General features: G+C 53.9%; 1 protein-coding gene across 2 annotated transcripts in view; it reads right to left on the bottom strand.

The window, feature by feature from the left end:
• Window positions 1-206: 206 nt before the first annotated feature.
• The window catches only part of ZZEF1 (zinc finger ZZ-type and EF-hand domain containing 1), a 54,095-nt gene continuing 37,690 nt past the window's right edge, over window positions 207-16,611 (bottom strand). For both annotated transcript variants that reach the window (XM_074190550.1, XM_074190551.1), the window contains 19 exons: window positions 16,447-16,577; window positions 16,002-16,155; window positions 13,940-14,064; window positions 13,007-13,284; window positions 12,621-12,795; window positions 12,311-12,443; window positions 11,697-11,893; window positions 11,337-11,459; window positions 11,021-11,185; window positions 10,476-10,576; window positions 9,750-9,885; window positions 9,302-9,661; window positions 9,045-9,188; window positions 8,708-8,876; window positions 7,859-7,957; window positions 4,446-4,611; window positions 2,455-2,608; window positions 2,170-2,241; window positions 207-747 (listed from right to left, as the gene is read on the bottom strand). In XM_074190550.1, coding sequence (XP_074046651.1) covers window positions 673-747; window positions 2,170-2,241; window positions 2,455-2,608; window positions 4,446-4,611; window positions 7,859-7,957; window positions 8,708-8,876; window positions 9,045-9,188; window positions 9,302-9,661; window positions 9,750-9,885; window positions 10,476-10,576; window positions 11,021-11,185; window positions 11,337-11,459; window positions 11,697-11,893; window positions 12,311-12,443; window positions 12,621-12,795; window positions 13,007-13,284; window positions 13,940-14,064; window positions 16,002-16,155; window positions 16,447-16,577 — 2,957 coding nt within the window. In that variant the 3' untranslated portion in view covers window positions 207-672. The remainder of the gene's footprint in view (window positions 748-2,169; window positions 2,242-2,454; window positions 2,609-4,445; window positions 4,612-7,858; window positions 7,958-8,707; window positions 8,877-9,044; window positions 9,189-9,301; window positions 9,662-9,749; window positions 9,886-10,475; window positions 10,577-11,020; window positions 11,186-11,336; window positions 11,460-11,696; window positions 11,894-12,310; window positions 12,444-12,620; window positions 12,796-13,006; window positions 13,285-13,939; window positions 14,065-16,001; window positions 16,156-16,446; window positions 16,578-16,611) is intronic.

The following is a 16,611-nucleotide window of genomic DNA, read 5'->3' as shown; positions in this document are numbered from 1 at the left end:
TGGGCCACGCCTCTCACTCGCAGTGACTCAAGAACCCACAAACCCCACCCCTGGGACCCGGACTTCTCTGTCTTCAATAACCCACACCCCATTATTGCTGTGCTGCCGATTTTGGAACTCTTCAAGTCCACGGCTGGAGGTCAGTTTGCTCAATGTTGCCCCATAGGAAATCTGAAATCACCAGTAATGGAAAATGTAGATAAAAATGTAGATAATCCTTTATGCTTTCAAAAAGAGGGCTGGCCTCGGTCAGCCCCGAGGGGTCCGAGGCTGGATTCCTGAGCCGGAAAGGCCTCGGAATGAGGAGACCATGGAGAGAAGCGCGTGTGGAAGTGGAAATGCTGCAGGGGCGAGGAGAGGAAGCTCTGTCTCCATCAGGCCCCAGGGCCCGAGCACACTGGTCTGGTCAGTTTGGTTCTCAGAAGGTCACTTGTCTGCCCGCAGGTCACTCTGGGCCTGGTCCCAAAAGGGCATCTCTGCCAGTACGGCCTGAAGAAACAAAAGCCACTGGGAAGTGCCCATGAGGGCTTTCGCCCCAGGGAAAGAAGGCCTTCCAGAAACGACCTCACACAGTGGCTCTTCTTGCCGGCCCCTTCTGGTTGAGGACTGTGCTTGCATCTAGGCGCACAGTGTAGGCGCACATGCACTCTGGCCGGGGGACTGGCAGCGACCTTAGCCCTTCCAGACACTGGTTGATTTGTTTGGGTAGTCGATGGCGAGACTGATGGCAGCGATGTTTCTCAACGCCTGTGGGGAGAAAAGCAGTGGTCGGCGGTCAGGAAGGGGAAGGTTTTCTGGATGGCAGCCGCAGGCAGACCGAGAGGAGCAGCGCCCTCCTCGTCCCACTCAGTCCTGGGCCAGACCTTGCAGGGACATGGAGAGAAAGCGAGCTGTCCCGAAGGTGGAGGCAGAGGATTGGGTCTGGGTAATGAGTAATGAGTAATGAGACCTTCTTGCTGTCTCCCCTCCCCTTGAATAGGTCCAGCACACAACAGATGCCAAATAAATATCTGGTCCATAGCGTATACAAGACTAGCTACAAAGCTCTGACTCCTAGCATGGGGACTCTCTAGGCAGATTGTCTCCTAAGAGAGGCTGGAAATGCTTTCAGTTCAACCATCATCTCCAGGAGGTCTCCCCCAAAGCCCTGGCAAATAGATATGATGGGCCACTAAGCATCTGAGGTAGGATTCGAACTCGGGCCACCCACTCACCCGCACCACTGCTCTTCCTACAATGCCTTGCTGCCTCTCCTATGATCACGGATCGAGGCACGCTGAGTTTTCTTTTACCCCAAAGTTGTTATTGTTCCGTCGTGCTGCACAGACAAGTCCACGGGGTTTTCTTGGCAAAGATACTGGGGGTGGAGGGGTGGGTTGTCATTTCCTTCTCCAGTATGTCCCCCCATTTACAGAGGCAAATAGGACAGGGTCACAGTTCAGTGTTCGAGGTCACATTTGAACTCGGATCTTCCCAGCTCCAGGCTGGGTCCTCTATCTACAAAGCCACCTAGCTCTCTCATTCTAAAATTAGTCATTGCCAAAAATATTTAGTAAAATGTTCGAAGGGAGGCTACAGAAACCCCAAGTGCACTGATTCCCAATTACTGCCTCACACCCCACAAGGAAGAGCTTGGGCACAATCTCTCTCTTTCCAGTATCGCTTTTTCCTTTGGGCACAAACAGCCACTCCGCGTCCTCTCCCTCGTCTCTGAAGTTTGGGGAGGTCTTATGCCCCTCACACACACCTCTCTCACAGCACCCCAAACCCCCACCCATCTCAGGAAACCATTTCCCTTGAGGTCTCACTGCCCTGGACCCAGCAGATGGTCCCATAACCAGGCCATCCTCGCCAGGGGCACCTTTGCCTTCTCCCATGGTCTCAGTCACTGCTGGGCTTGGCAGGCCTCCAGGACTCTTGGACCCAAGATCTGGATCCTTCTGGCCTCCTCTCCAGTGCAGTCCCAACATGGGCAGAGCCCTGGGGTCTCAGGGATCCCCCAGGAATCTCTCATAAGCTCCTTTGGTACCAGCCTAGCTGGTAATAGATGCTAAAGTTGGGATGGTCTGGGGGGGGGGGGCGCGGCTTGCCTCTCTGGTGAGAAGGCCACAATTCAGGAGTCAAAGAGTCCACTCTCTTGGCACCCCCTCCCCACTCCCCAGACTTTACCTGGGCTGTGCAGCAGAGAAGATAATCATCTGTTGTTAAGGCGAGCAGGTAGTCTTGGGGGGAGCCAAGTTCCTGCGGGCAGAAAGCATGTCCAGTGAGGTGGGAGGAGCACCAGCCCAGTAACAGAGAGGTCAGGGACAGGGAAGGGGCTTCTGGACTGCGCCCTCCCTGGGGGGGAAGCCATGCTTGAGATGTCATAGGCAGTTCCCCAATCCCGAGGATGCTGAGGCCAGACAGGCCAGTCCCTCGGTGGGCTTGGGAAGAAGCCAGTTGGGGACCCCTTACCTGGACTCTATTCTCAGTCACAAGGAAAAGTTCAGTGAGGGCTCGATGGAGGGGCAGGAGGACACTAGGCTGACTCACATCCTGGCACAGGCCCTTTTCCATTTGGGCAAAAAGCTGCCAGAGGGGCTTGAGTAGGGTGAGGTCACAGAGGTCACTAGAACAAAAGGAGTCAAAGGAGATCTGTCCCTGGAGGCATCCCATGATTGCCCGGGGGGGGGGAGCAGTGGGGGTACGGACTGCTGACCACTGCTGTAAGCAGGGTCCCACCCCACCACCTGTATGCAGGTCATTCCCCCGACTCACCCACAAACTGACGAGCTTCCTCCCTAAGGGTGGCACCAGCATGGCAAAACCCTGGAAATAGGGGCCACCGTGCTACCTAGGTTTTAGGTCGGAACCAATCAGAGGAGGCTGACAGGATTGCAAGACATTGTCTTACAGACAGACAACACTAGCCCATCCTTGTACCCGCTTCTCCTTGTGCCTCCTCAAGGTCCCCCTGGGTTGTCTGGCTCCCATTGAAGAATGTAATCATAACTCAATCTATTCAAGAAATAACTGTCCGTCATTGTCATCTTCATATACACAGGGCTCTACTGACCCCATTGCCTCTTCTTTCCAGTGAAGGCTTGTGGCCCACCATCAAGCATCAGCAGAGGCCAGCAGCTCGGAGGATCTGGCTTCAGATTGTGGTTCCTTGTCCCCACAGGATGGGACAAGTTATGTTTGTGGTGCCGCAGCTGAAGCCACAGTCCATTTTCAGAATCTCTCCTTAACTGTCATTTGTTCACTTCCCAAATTTTGAATTCCTGGCCCTGACTGGCACCAGTGACATCACTGAAAAAACCACCCATCTGTTCACCCTTTTCCTAAAGAATCCCAGGTTAGAACTGGGAAGGTCTTCAGCAACCTTCACTCCATGAAGGAATCCCCAGCATAGCCCTGTAAGCAACAGCTCCTGCCAGGGAATCCACCAGCTCCCACCTTGGGATGGACGGACAGACAGACAAACAGCACTACCTGTGAGCAGGGTCCACCCTATTCCTGTGACAGAAGGCACTCATAATGGCCCTCTCTTCCCCTGCACTTCCCTCCCCCATTCTGGTTTGGGTTCAATAGAGACAGTTCTCAAGGCGGCGATAGCTGATGTTCAGTCATTTTCAGTTGTATGTGACTTTATGACCCCATTGGGGTTTTCTTGGCAGATACTGGAGTGGTTGCCCATTTTCTTCTCTGGTTCATTTTACAGATGAGGAAACTAAGGCAAAAAGGATTAAGAGGTTTGCCCAGGATTACAAGGCCCTCAATCTGAGACTGACTCTGAACTCAGGTCTTCTTGACTCCAGGCCTAGTGCTCTATCTACTGAGCCACCAAATTTCCTAATTCTTGAGGCCTCAAGAGACTGGCCAAGTAGGCCAGTCTGGCCACACAGTCCACCAGAAACAGTCTCCCAAAGTAGCCCACATGCCAGAGAAGTTACCACCCCACCTCTCCCCAATGAAGTAACAAAAAGGGTGACTGAAACTTCTAACACATATACACCCCCACCCCAACCCATCCAGAGGACAGCCATCCTTAGAGTCTCTCAAGATTAAGCTGCAAGAACACACCTAGAGAGGGCTGACTTGGTGTGTCTACACTGTGAGGGCAATCTCCTAGGTGGGCTCCTTTCCTCTCCCAGGGAATTCACTTCTTCTAGGGGGTAGGGGGCAATGAATTCTGACAAAAAACAGCTCAGATGAACAGTCCTTGAACTGTAAGATGGGGAAGTCACTCTCATTTTGTGGTTTTGGAAACCTAGGCACAGGGAGAAGGGGCCCCCACTGTCCGGGGGCTCTTCTTTTGGCAGGCTGGCTCCTCGTGTCCCTGCACCAGGTTCTTGACCCTGTTTCTGGATCAACTTCCCAAGAGGCTAAGTGAGAAATATCTTCCAGAAAAGAGGCTCACGTGGTTTGGCTGGGAAAGCCGCAAGGGGCGACGTGTGACCTACCTGGGGGCACGGCACTGAACCATCTTCAGAAGCAAATGGATGGCTTTGAGACGCTGGTGACCTGTCTGGCGGCAGGCCACGCCCACTTGCCAGGCCCAGATTTTTGCCAGGGGCAGGTGTGGAATGACTCTTTCCTCTGACAACATCTTCTTCAAAATCTCAAATCCTGGCAAGGATAAAATAAGCAAAAATATCCCTTCACCTTCAAAGTGGAGGAGCTCCATCCATTACCCTAACAGCAGTATTCTGGAACCCTTAGGAAGACTGGGCAAAATGAGTCCTGGTGGGACTAGGTCTAGAAGGAGCTACCAAAATGGCACCAGAGACTCAGAAAATCTTCCTGATGGCCTCCCGTGACAAGACCAGCCTTGGGCCTGTCAACCTTCGTGGCTGCAGACACCTGTCAGATGGAGAAGGACACTATTTGTCTCAGAAGCCCCAGGTCCTTCACCTGCCTTTGCTTTCTCAGGATGTTGGGACCATGCTGCTGAACCCTGCTTGTCTGATCCTCTCTCCAACCTCCCTTCCATCAGAATACTGACCCACAAGCCACCCAATGCCCATGCTGTCCCAACAACACTTGGGTCCCATCCCAGGGGCTTCCTACCAAAGGTATCAAACAGGGCTAAATGGGTCTACTCGAAGATGTCACTGAATCTCCAGTTCTGGACCTTCCTGAGGCCCTGCCACCAACTTTGTCTCTTCCATTCTCACTAGAAAACCCTTAGTTCACACTCAACTAAGAGACCTGAAGCTGGCCTACCCTAGAAACCCCTCTTCACCAGCTTCTGGCTCCCCCTCCATGCCCCCACAACTCTGCTATCCTTGCAGAGAGCCAGGTGGGTGGCCCTTCCATTTGGGTGTCCTGACAGCTCCTGCAGCTGCTTAGACCTCTTCTCTTCAATCTTTTTGGTACCATACGCGGCTAAGTCTTCCTAAGTCATCCACAATCTTGCCCCAGCCTTGACCCTTCAATTTTATTGCCTGAATACTGTCCTGCTGCTCTTTCTCCTGTCTGGCTGACCCTCCTCTGACTCCTTGGGTAGTCCGATGGGCTATGCTCTGGGCAGACCAATCAATCAATCAACAGTCAATAAACACCTATGTGCCAGGCACTTAAGTGCTGGGAATATAAAAAGAGGCAAAAGACAGTCCCTGACCTCAGAGTTTGCAGTCCAATAGGGGAGAACACGCCAAAATAACTAGGACCAACAAGTTAGGCACAGGATTAACTGGAAACAAATGGACAAAGGGTAGGTTTCCTGTATGAAGTGGGATTTGAGTTGGGACTTGAAAGAAACCATAGAGGTCAGTAGTCAAGGTGGAGAAGGGCCTGAGGAAAGGTCAAAGAGAATGCCTGGAGCCAAGAGCAGGAAGATCTTGTTCATAGAGCAGTCAGAAGAAGGCAACAGTCACTGGCCTTGGAAGCATATATGGGGAAAGTGAGGCGAAAGGAGACTGAAGAGGCAAGAAGGGATGAAATACTTTGAAGCTCAGTGTTTTGTTTTGGGGTTTGGTTTCAGCAATGGGGTTAAGTGGCTTGCCCAAGGCCACACAGCTAGGTTATTATTAAGTGTCTGAGGCCGGATTTGAACTCAGGTCCTCCTGACTTGGGCTAATGCTCTATCCACTGTGCCACCATACTCTAAACAAATTTTGTATTTGTATTTCACTTCCTGGGAAGTGAAAGGGTCTGAGTTTGTTGCTCAGACCTGCCCTTTAGGAGAAGTCTGAGTGGAAGACGGTCTGAAGTGGAGAGAGACTTGGGGCAGGCCCACTGGAAAGGCTGTGGCAGCAGTTCAGGAATGACGTGAGGAAGTGGAGGCAGGGTCAGAGCAGGAGGGAGGGTGATTGGCTAGAGAAGGAACAGAGATGACGCAGGGGTGAAATGGACAGACGCTGGCCATGTTGGCTTTGGGGTTGAGAGAGTGAGAAGTCCAGGCTGGGGGTCTGAGGGTTTGGAAGGTAAAGATGGAGTGTGTGTGTGGACAGTGACATAGTTTAGGGGAAAAGATGATGAGTCTTCTTTTGGACATTTTGAGTTTCAAAGGCTACTGGAATTCAGTTTGAGAAGTCTGAAAGGCAGTTGGAGATGAGAGAATGGAGATCAACAGAGAGACTGGGACAGAAAGGTAGATCTGAGAACCATCAGCACAGAGGTGATCATTAAATCCATGACAAAGACACCTTGTAAAAAGCATCCAGAGGGTTCAGAACAGACCCCTAAGGGACATTCATGGTAAGTGTGATCTAAGGGAGGATTAAATATGGGGGTGTGGTGGGGGTGAGGAGGATGAAGGAGAAAGGTGTCCCCAAAACACCCTCCTGAGATCATTTCCAGACCTCCATAAGTAGCCCCTATCGCTCTACAATCTAACATTTTCGTCTTGCTTTTTCATTTCTCCTCCCCATCAATCCCCTCATTTGCTTATTTGTCACAGGCCCCCATTAATCCTGTCATTCTACTATGCAACTGATGGCCGATTTCTATACATTTTATTACTATCATGATTACCACCCCCTTCTTCCCATTCCTTTTTAGGGTTGCATTAATTTTAATGATGAAAGAAAACCAGAAACAACAGATTCAGCATCTGGGGAATGGCTCCACAGATCGCAATTGCTAATAGTTCACAAAAAATGTTCACATGAATTAGAAAGATCAGGCTTGGCCTCCAAGGAGAAACAAGACTCAGTGCCATGTCCGACTCCGCAGAGACAATCTGCAAATGCCACAGAGCTCAGGGGGCACTGCTTTAGTATATAGGCCTCTGTTACTCTTTTCCATCCCTTCTTAGGGGAACATGAATGTCCATGTTGTTAAGAGTGTCAGTCAAGAGAGCAAAACAAGAGGCAACTAGGTGGTGCAGGAGCAGCTAGGTGGAGCAGTGGTTGAGAGCACCAGCCCTGGCGTCAGGAGGACCTGAGTTCAAATTTGGTCACAGACACTTAATAATTACCTAGCTGTGTGGCCTTGGACAAATAACTTAATAACCCTGTTGCCTTGTAAAAAAAAATGTTTTAAAACAAATTACAAATAATAAAAAAAAGAGCAAAAGAAGTGAATAAAACAAAGTATGTACAATTGTTCACTGATCAGCTCTACTGCACAGAGAAAATAGGGGATCTGGCCCCAGGACATGTAGCCAGGATGTGTCAATGGTATAGAGTGAACCCAGACTTGCTGTTGAGACCTCTCTCTTTCCAGTTTCTCAAAGATTTGTCTTTAATTTATGCCACTATTGACTGTTCACCTAATGGGGTCATTTAAAAAAAAACCTCCACCCCAAAACCCTGGTCACTGGGGCTCCCTGGACTGTTAAGCTGGGCACAGAGAGACCTTGGCAGGTGTCTGCCCGAAGGAGATGCCTCGGCTCTCTCTATAGGGGCCAGGGACAGGACAGCAGCCTTACCTGTCTGAAATCTTCCGAGATGTCCAGCTGTCACGGTGAACTTGTAGCCCCACTCTGTATTGCTCATGTCAGAAGTGAATCTGTAGTATAGTGTGTCTCCTGTGGTGAGCCAAAAGTCAAAGCAGAGCTGAGGTTGCTGGGGACTGGCAGCACAGGGGACGTTCCTGTGGAGCAAAGTCCCTCCCCCTGGGGTTCCCAGCCCATCTACTCTGGGACAGGGTGCAACTAGGAAGGAAATCCTCAGACCGTGGCTGCATCACGGAAACTATAAGGAACCTGCTAGTCTCCTAGGAGGGAGTGAATGGGATGCCCACCTTGGGGGAGGGATGGGCATTAGGGGACAGCATGGCCACAGGCTCAGAGCTCAAAGCACTCCGCTTGAATGTTGAGCCACTGCTGTTCCCCTCCCTCGGGACCCCACCCCCCAGAAGTGAAGAGCAAAGCTAGGGCTCTAAATTCTGGGGCCTCTCCCTTTAGGCCAGCACAGAGACTTTTTAGAGCATCTGAACCTTCACACCCTGGGCATCATGAGTGCTGGATGGTTAAAGGAGTCCCCCACAGTTGTTCAGTTTGGGAACTCTCAGAGGTCACTGAGGAACCCTAGTCTCACATTGTTGACCCCAAGTCCCATGATCTTTCCCTTAAGCTGTGATGAAAATGGGAATGATTCCTTCTTTCCTACAGATAAGGAAACTGAGACCCCAGTCATTACATTGACTCGGTCCCATAGCTAACTGCCCAGTGCCTGAATTAGGATTTGAACCCAGGGTTCTGTTGACTGAAGGAAGCCTTCAGGCCATCTGGGAGGCCCCAATTCGTGATCTTAGATGCACGTGGCTGACTCCTTACCCGGAAGCTCAAAATCAATCCATTTCTGAGAGGAGCCGCTGAAGCTGTGACGGTCCTGCTGAAAGTCGCTGCTGCTCGACACGGCAAGCTCATCGCAGCCCTCCTCGGTGCTGCACTGAGGGTCGAACTTCACCGAGAGATAGATGGCCCCGGGGATGTGCACTTTATCCTGGCAGGGAGCAACAGAGTCATGACCCGGCTGTCTGGTGGGATGTGGTGGGCCTCCCTCCCTCTTCTCTGTTGTGGGTCCTCCCTACTCTCCTGTCAGACTCAATCTGCCCTCAGGGCTCATAGGCTGCTCTGGATGCTCTAGGCCCTGCCTTGTGTCTGCCCATACCTCGAAGGTGGTGTTGTTCTTATATGGGTGCTTGGACTCGCGCACTTGCACTGCAGTCCCGGGCTCTTCCATGAAGTGACAGGCCGTGAGTGCCATGGGGCCCAGCATATCCTCACCACAGCCATGGAGTACCTTGTGCAGAATCTGTGACAGAGGCATAACGGAAAGGTCCAGGAGGGGCATGGCCAGAGGGGAGCAGGACCCCACGCCAGAAGTACTGTCCCCTCCCACTGGGGATTCCTTGGCTGCTTCCTCACCTTCTCCCACAGTGGCCTCTCCTCCAGCTGCATCAGCATGTCCAGGATATAGGCCATCTGGGCCGGACTGCTGAGCTCTAGGACGTCGGTGGTGATGGGCGTGGACTCCGGCCACTGGGCGAGAAGGGAGGCCAGGACATGCCTGGCATAGAGGACAGCCGTGGCCTCATTCACACGGTGCAGGTAGGTTCGTGCGGCACTCTTGGCCCGAGAGCCTAGTTCCTTGTGCAGGAGGGCAGCGCTCTTGGCCCGCCGCTGTTTGGCGTAGCTGAGTTGTAGGTCACTCTCAGTGCTGGCGATCAGTTTCTGGGTCACGGGGTCGGACTCTTCGGTCGCTCGGTCGCAGGCCACAGGCTTGGGCTGCCGACACAGAGCCTGCCGTCAGGACCCCATCCTGCCTCTCTGGGGCCCACAGCCACAGCAGTGCCAGAGGGGCTGGACGACCTACCCAGCATGGCAGGACGATCATGTCTGTGTCCACAGCTCTGGCAGTCAGCTCTTCCAGCCTCAGTCGCTTCCGGGGCTGCCACTTCTGAGCAAGGCTCCGGATCTTCTCATCGGTGGTAATTATGTCTCCATCGAACCTTTAAACAGAGTGCATGTTCCTGGGTGGATGGCAGTGGGCTGCAATACTGCTAGTGGCTCCCAAGTTCAAAGCCAAACTGGGGCACTTCCTGGCTAGGTGACCCCAGGCAAGTTACATCACTGTTGCCTCAGTTGTCTCCTCTGTAAAATGAGGGCCCTAGCTGCCAGAATGCACCCAGGCTGTGTCACAACCTCATTCAACAGGATCACCCTGGAGAGAAACCCTGGCCTCTCTCAGTCCTCTTCCTCATCATCCCTCAGGCCACAGGAGGCACCTCCCAAAACCCAGGGTTGCCAGTCAAGGTCAGCTCACCTGACCTTTGGGACCCCGGGAAGGGAAGGTTGGATTAGGATTCAGTGGCCGAGCCAGTCTCTGGACCTGTGCCCCCCCCCCCCCCCCACTGCAAACTGGTCTCCAGAGGCAGGCCCCCATCATCCCTAGAATAAGTGTGATGTCTCCCCCACCTCGAATGTTAGTTCCCCAAAGGCTGGGCCCATGTCAGCAGCCCCAGGGGGCCTGTCTGGGAGGGCTGTAGGACGCCTCCACCTTTGCCTCCCCTTCCGCCACTGTCTTCCTTGCTTTCCTGACCTCCTCTGCACCTCCAGAAAGAAGGAATCTGTCTTCTTCATCTGCAGCTCGTACATGGCTCGGAGGATGGGCAAGGGGGCATTCAGGGCATCATGAGTCATCTGCAGGATAAAGACAAAGAGGAATGAGGAAAAAGGGAAGAGGGAGGGAGGAAAAGTAGGGGCTGAGGAGGATGGAGTCATGAGGGGGAGCTAGGGCCAGCTTCCTTCTGGTAATCCAAAAGGGAAAGAGGACTTTGCCAAGGGTTCCCATTTTAAACCAAAGAAGAACCACTGATTGGACCCTGACAAGCCCCCTATGTCCCACAGGACAGGGTGTTTCACTGCCTGGAGAGGGTGGAGAGAGGGAGGCATCACAAAGGCAAGCAGATATGTAGGGCTGCTCTTGGGCCTTCCCTTGGTGCACCAGCCCCTGAGCCCCAAGCCCCACCCGATGTATTACTATTTAATCTAGATGCTCCAGCCCACAGCCTCCAGGACACCAAGGGAGGTCTGGCTGGGAATGGGTCTCATGGATGATAGGCCTGAGGGCTGGGAGACACCTACCAGAAAACAGACCTTGGTGGCCTCATCCAGGCCCTCGAGTGGATCAGGCTTGTTGGGTGCCACATCCCCCGGAGGGCTGCCTGGCTGTGGAGGCCCGACCCCAGACTCCCGCTGGGCTCCGCTGCTCAGCTCCCTCTTGGAGGAATACAACAGAATGGACAGGATCTGCCATGAGAGACACCGAGGCTGCCTGAGACAGAGCCTGGTGGTGGGGCCAGCCCCGACCACTCTCAACACCAGACATCCTCCTCCAGACTCATCTGTCTGGGAAACTGGAAGCCTGACACCCGCCTTGTGCTGCATTCCAGGCCCTCACCTCCAAGTCACGCAGGAGCCACGTTTTACTGAAGCCAGTGCCTCGGCTGCACTTCTTCACTAGCAGCTTCAGTAACCCTGACTCCAGGAACGCCGCCTGGATTTCTTCAAAACCGTGCGACTGCTACATGAAGGGTAACAAGTGTTGGCCCCCAGGAGCCCATGGGATGGCCACAGGAAGGCTGACACAGCCCCCAGTCCCACCCAAGTTCAGGAGCACAGTCCCTCATCTGGAATGACTCCTCCAGTCAGCCAGGCCAGGCCAGCCCCAGCTCACAAACACCCATCTTCACACTCACAAGCATGAGTGCACACACATAGACATACACATTCTCATGCACACGCACACACAGCTCCGCACCTTCAGGGTTCGGTATAAGCCTTTGAGAGCCAAGGACAAGACCCACATGGCCTCCACAGCCTCCGGGCAGCCCCGGTCCAGGCTGCTCTGCAGCAGGTGGTTACTTATGAAGGTGAAGTACTGTAGGTGGGTACCTAGGGGCGTCCGGGAGGCCATGCTGTCCGGGCCACATGGCCGCCCCAGCTGGCAGTCTTTAACTGAAATGAGGAGGAGAGAGCATCACCTGCTGCCCCACGCTGGAGGGTGGGTGGGGGGGTTGCAGTGATGTGAGCCCTCTCTGGATGGGCCATGCTCCCCATCTGGTCCTGGGGAAGCTTAGCTGGCGGGCTGCCTCCACCCCTTCCAGGGGTCTTTTCTAATCTCTCCCTATCACAATCCCTCTATTTTCTCCACGTCCATCTCCATCTCCATCTCCATCGAGAGACAGAGAGTGGGGGGGAGGCTGCAGGGAAGCCCAGCTTCCCTTCATCTGTCTGTCCTTGGCAGATCACAGTAACGAGGGTCTCTGGCCTCGGTGCCCTTGCATGTGAGTCATGGCTGGTGCTCCACAAACCCATGCTTGAGCTGTGACGTGTGATCTGGGGCTCCTCCCCACCCCCGCCACCGGTCAGAACCTGTTCTGCGTTTGCGGGTCTTGACATCCACAACGACAGCCCGGCTCTTCTCTGCGAAATGCTTCAGGACAATTACATCATGAGACTCGTTGGCATTGTCCAAGTACACAGCACGTGCGCCCATACAGAGCACCTAGGAGACAGAGGTGTGGTGACGATGTAGATACCTCCTCCTCTTCAAGTCTTTGTCCACCATTGCCCGGCTCAGATTCCTGCTCCTCCACACGCCTGTAGGCAGAGGAGTCTCTGGTCCCAGTCACCCACACGGGACCAATGCCAGGGTGCAAAACTGGCGGCAGAGGGGTCTCACCTCGGGAAATCCCACCAGCACGAGCAGTGTGAAGATGTTAGTATGCTTCAGCTGGAAGGGCAGCTGCTTCAGGCAGTTCTCCGTGAAAGCTGCCACCACGCCATGCCAGCGGGGGCAGTCGTGCAGAGTGTGCAGGATGTCCGCCATGGAGCAGGCCCAGTCGAGGCCCACACGGCTGCCAGAGAGACAGGAGAGGACGATGAGGCTCCCCCAGACACCGGGGGCCCGGCGTTGCCTCCCACAAACTAATGAGCTATGGAGTTCCATTCCCCAAAGATCTGCCCTAGGAGGACCCCAGGAGGAGAGTGCTCTTCCCTACAGACAAGACTGACCCCCCAGGAGAGATCAAACAAAGCTCAGGTGGGGACGTGTGTAGCAGAGGTTACCTGTCTAAGCACACGGCCCCCAGGCTGAAAAGCAGGTGGACGGTCTTCCAGCCTTCAGATACGGCTGACCCATCCCCTGATGAAAAGAGGCTGTGTTTGGCCGAGAGGGCCTTAGTCACTGCGGCATCCACCTCCGTTGGCAAGAGCCGGACGATGAACTGGCCCAACAGGCCGAGGGTCAAGTGGTAGGTTTCATTCAGATGGCCCGCGTTGGAGATCACCACTTGGAACATCAGGGGCAGAATATGTTCCAGGTTTGCCCAGGAGATGGTGGAGCCCTGCAAGAGGGAAGGGAGGTCACACCCAGGAAAAGTCAAAGTGAACCATAGCCGGACCACTAAAAGGGGGGGGGGGGAGGGGAGAGGTGCTGCCTATGGGATAATCTGTGTGTGCGAAGAAGGCCGACGGGCACCTAGGGCCAAGCCATAGCTTCCATGGCTCAGAGATACCACTTCTTAGAAGCCAAAACCAAATGGCTACTCATATCAAATTTGTTACTTTTTAGGCCACAGGTTGGTGTAAAGACGTTCATTTTCCACAATAAACACTTTTTTCAAATTCAAAACCTGATGCTCTCTATCTCCCCAGACAAGGCCACAAGCCCACAGCAAGCAGCCAAGTCCAACCCCAAAGGGGCTTCCTGGAGTTGGGTGGGAGGACTCCATCCACAGAGAAGCCCTGAGCGCCTGGGCCCCTCCTCCCAAGCAGCTGAGCTAAGCAGCCACGAATGTGACGCTGCCAAGTGACACGGGGCCAGCATACATTCAAAGTCCTATAATCTAAAACTCAGGGTGACCTCCTGTCCTGCCCCTTGGGGACCTAGGACAGGAAAATCAGAAAACAATAAGTGGCTCCCGCGGGATGACAGGACTTTCAACTGTCCAGTCATCTGCACTGCCCAACCCTTGCCTTGCTGGACCCCAAGGTTCTCACCGATTGTAAAGGTGGCAACATGGCAGCCAGCAATCCCAAGATTCTCTTCTGGGAGCATTCTGCAAACACTTGCTCAGGGTTTGGGGGAAAAATTTTTTCCTCCACAGTCTTCATAGATAAAGTACCTGTATTGAAGAATCAGGTAATTTTAGATATATATGAAAATCCAAGTTACTCCACTGAGGTTGGCCAAAACCCAGAGCTTGACACAAGGGGCTCATGAACCCTAAAAGTTGTCATTGGGGTCCTTGTGAGAATAGCAGGTCGGTAGACCCCTCAGTCAATGGGCACTACACCCACCAGTTCCTGTCTCTTCAAGGTGAGGCAGGATTGGCCCTGGCAGTAAGGTCCTCTGAATGGCCCTGGCAGAGCAGAGGCCAGAATGGCTCATCCCTGGCTGATCAGTCACCTGGTAACAGCCAGCAAAGACAACTGTGCCCAGGTAGGGGGTTCTGGGGTCCTGGGTGAGCAATAGCAAAGGGGCCTGGGGGGGGGCGGTATCAAGCCTGGCCTAGGACAAATTAGCAGAATAACAGACCCAGTAACAAAAGCAAGGCCAAGACAAGACTCTGAGGTCAAGGCAGCCCCAGACAAAGGCAATGGGGGGGGGGGGGAAGGGGGGGGGAGTGGACTCAAAATTTAAAATGAGCCAAGACGTAAGGGAGCAGCCAGGGTGGAAGCCTGTTCTGGCTAAACATACCTATTAATGACAAGGAAGAATGGAGGGGAGAAAGAAGATAAATTGAGTGTGGAGGACCAGAAGGAGAGTAGGCTGATCCCCCACTCTGAGGGTGCATTCTGGGCAGAGATGAGGAAAAGAAAGAACAAAAGAGAGACAGCCCCGGGGCCCACATGCCTTCTGGCAACCCTGCAATGTCAGGAGCAAAAAGGCAGATCCTGGTGTTGGGGTGATCCCTGCAAGCTGGGCCCTGGGGTGCCCAGGATGGTAGGTGGTGAGGGTTCCCCAGGGCAGGATTCTGAAGTCTTTATTGGGGTGACCTGTGAGTGACAGTCTGGCAGGGGCAGGGAGCTTAGAGGATCTCAGCAAGGGCAGAAGCACTCTGCCCAGACTGGCTGCCCTGGGCCCTATTGGGTTCAAGGTGGGTAGAGAAGAGCAGACTAACCAGAGTCAGAGAAATGGAAGAAAAAAAGGGCTTCTGGAAGCAGCCCAGGACTGAGGCTCTGTTGCCACCTCGCCATCCTAGAGACCTCTGAACGTCCTCACCCGTGGACATCTGAGCAACCTCTCCCAGGGGCAGGAATGGCTTCATTTTTATGTGCTCAGTCCCAGGCACCCCAGAGATACCCAATGATCCGGAGGTTAATGGGATCACAGGAGGCAGAGACCAGGCCTTCTCTCCATGGGGAGCTCTCTCCCAGGAAAGGGGGAGAAGAAGAAAGAGGGGGAGAGGGAAGGTGAGTTCCCTGATGCCAAGACCAAGGCAGGAGGGCGCATCCCCGCAGGAATTGGGGCTTGGGAGAAGGTAGTCTTTGGGTACAACTGCCAGACCCAACCAGTCTGTAGGTCACAACCTGGGGGTTCCTTAATCATTCTCTTGACATCCAACTCAAGGCCTCTGGGCTTTCTTCTCTGTGATCCAGGGAGATAACAAAGGCTGTGTGGGTTTTTGAGGGAGGCTTATCTTTGGGCAGCATGAAAGTGAGGTGGCAGAGGGAGTGAAGGAGAACAGGGGCTGGGCAGAGGGGCATGCCTAGGCCAGAAGGGCCAGGGTAGCAGAAGATGGACACCTAGCAGAGTGGAGATGAGCCTGTGGCAGGCAGCCCAGAGAAACTCAATGGACCTTGGTCCCAATTAGTAGGATTCCCACCCCCCAACAAGGGAAGGATCAGGGTGGGGTGGACCTGGCTTGTCTGCCACCCAGGTGACCTTTTCCTGTCCTGCTCAGAGCTGTACCTGAGTCTCAAGGCCTGCTCATGCTCAATTCTGTACAGACTGGAAGAGGTGCACCCCATCTTCCCCCACAGATTGTAAGGTCCATGGTGCCTGTTATGCAACAGATGGGCCTCTGCCTGTGCCCCCTGGCAAAAGAATGAGCTCTACCTGGGAGCCCAGAGACAGCAGAGCCTTCGGGGACCGCCTCTGAGCCTGGGGAGGTTCGGCCCAACTGTGCCTTCACTGAAGACAAACTTTCGTTTTCTGCAGCAGCCTTACCGCCACCTGACAAGAGGCCTTCATCCCTAATGTCTCCTTGGCCCTGAAATGAGGAGAGTGCAAGTCAAAGGAGGGCTCCAGTCAAGGAGCCTGAACGACTAGAGGGGCTGCAGTCTCTAGGATAGCATCCTTCCACGGCTTCAGTGGCAAGGGTCTCTCACTCCTCAGGCAGCTCCTTTGGGCGCCCCAGCTGGCCAGCACAGCACCATCTAGCCACAAGGTCCAAGGACCAGTTCCCCCTCTGCACCCTGAGCACCCCTTGGATTCTGAGACAGCATTTTGGGGGCTGGTGCTGTTGCCAGACAGATGCCCCAAGGAGGAGTGCCCGGCTTACCTGGCTGGGCACTGCCATGTGGCCCACCCTGTCCATCTTCTCTACAGCTTTCTCCTCCACCGTCTCAACAGCACCATCTCGAGAAGAGCTGACACAGCCCATCTTGTTTTCTGGGAATGAGTCCCCACCCCCTGGCCACACACAGAGAAGAGCGAGAGATGGAGG

This window comes from Macrotis lagotis, chromosome 6 (assembly GCF_037893015.1).
Source record: "Macrotis lagotis isolate mMagLag1 chromosome 6, bilby.v1.9.chrom.fasta, whole genome shotgun sequence".
NCBI classification, from domain to species: domain Eukaryota; kingdom Metazoa; phylum Chordata; class Mammalia; order Peramelemorphia; family Peramelidae; genus Macrotis; species Macrotis lagotis.
Note: the sequence above shows the minus strand (reverse complement) of the source record. Positions and strands in the feature narration are given on the sequence as shown.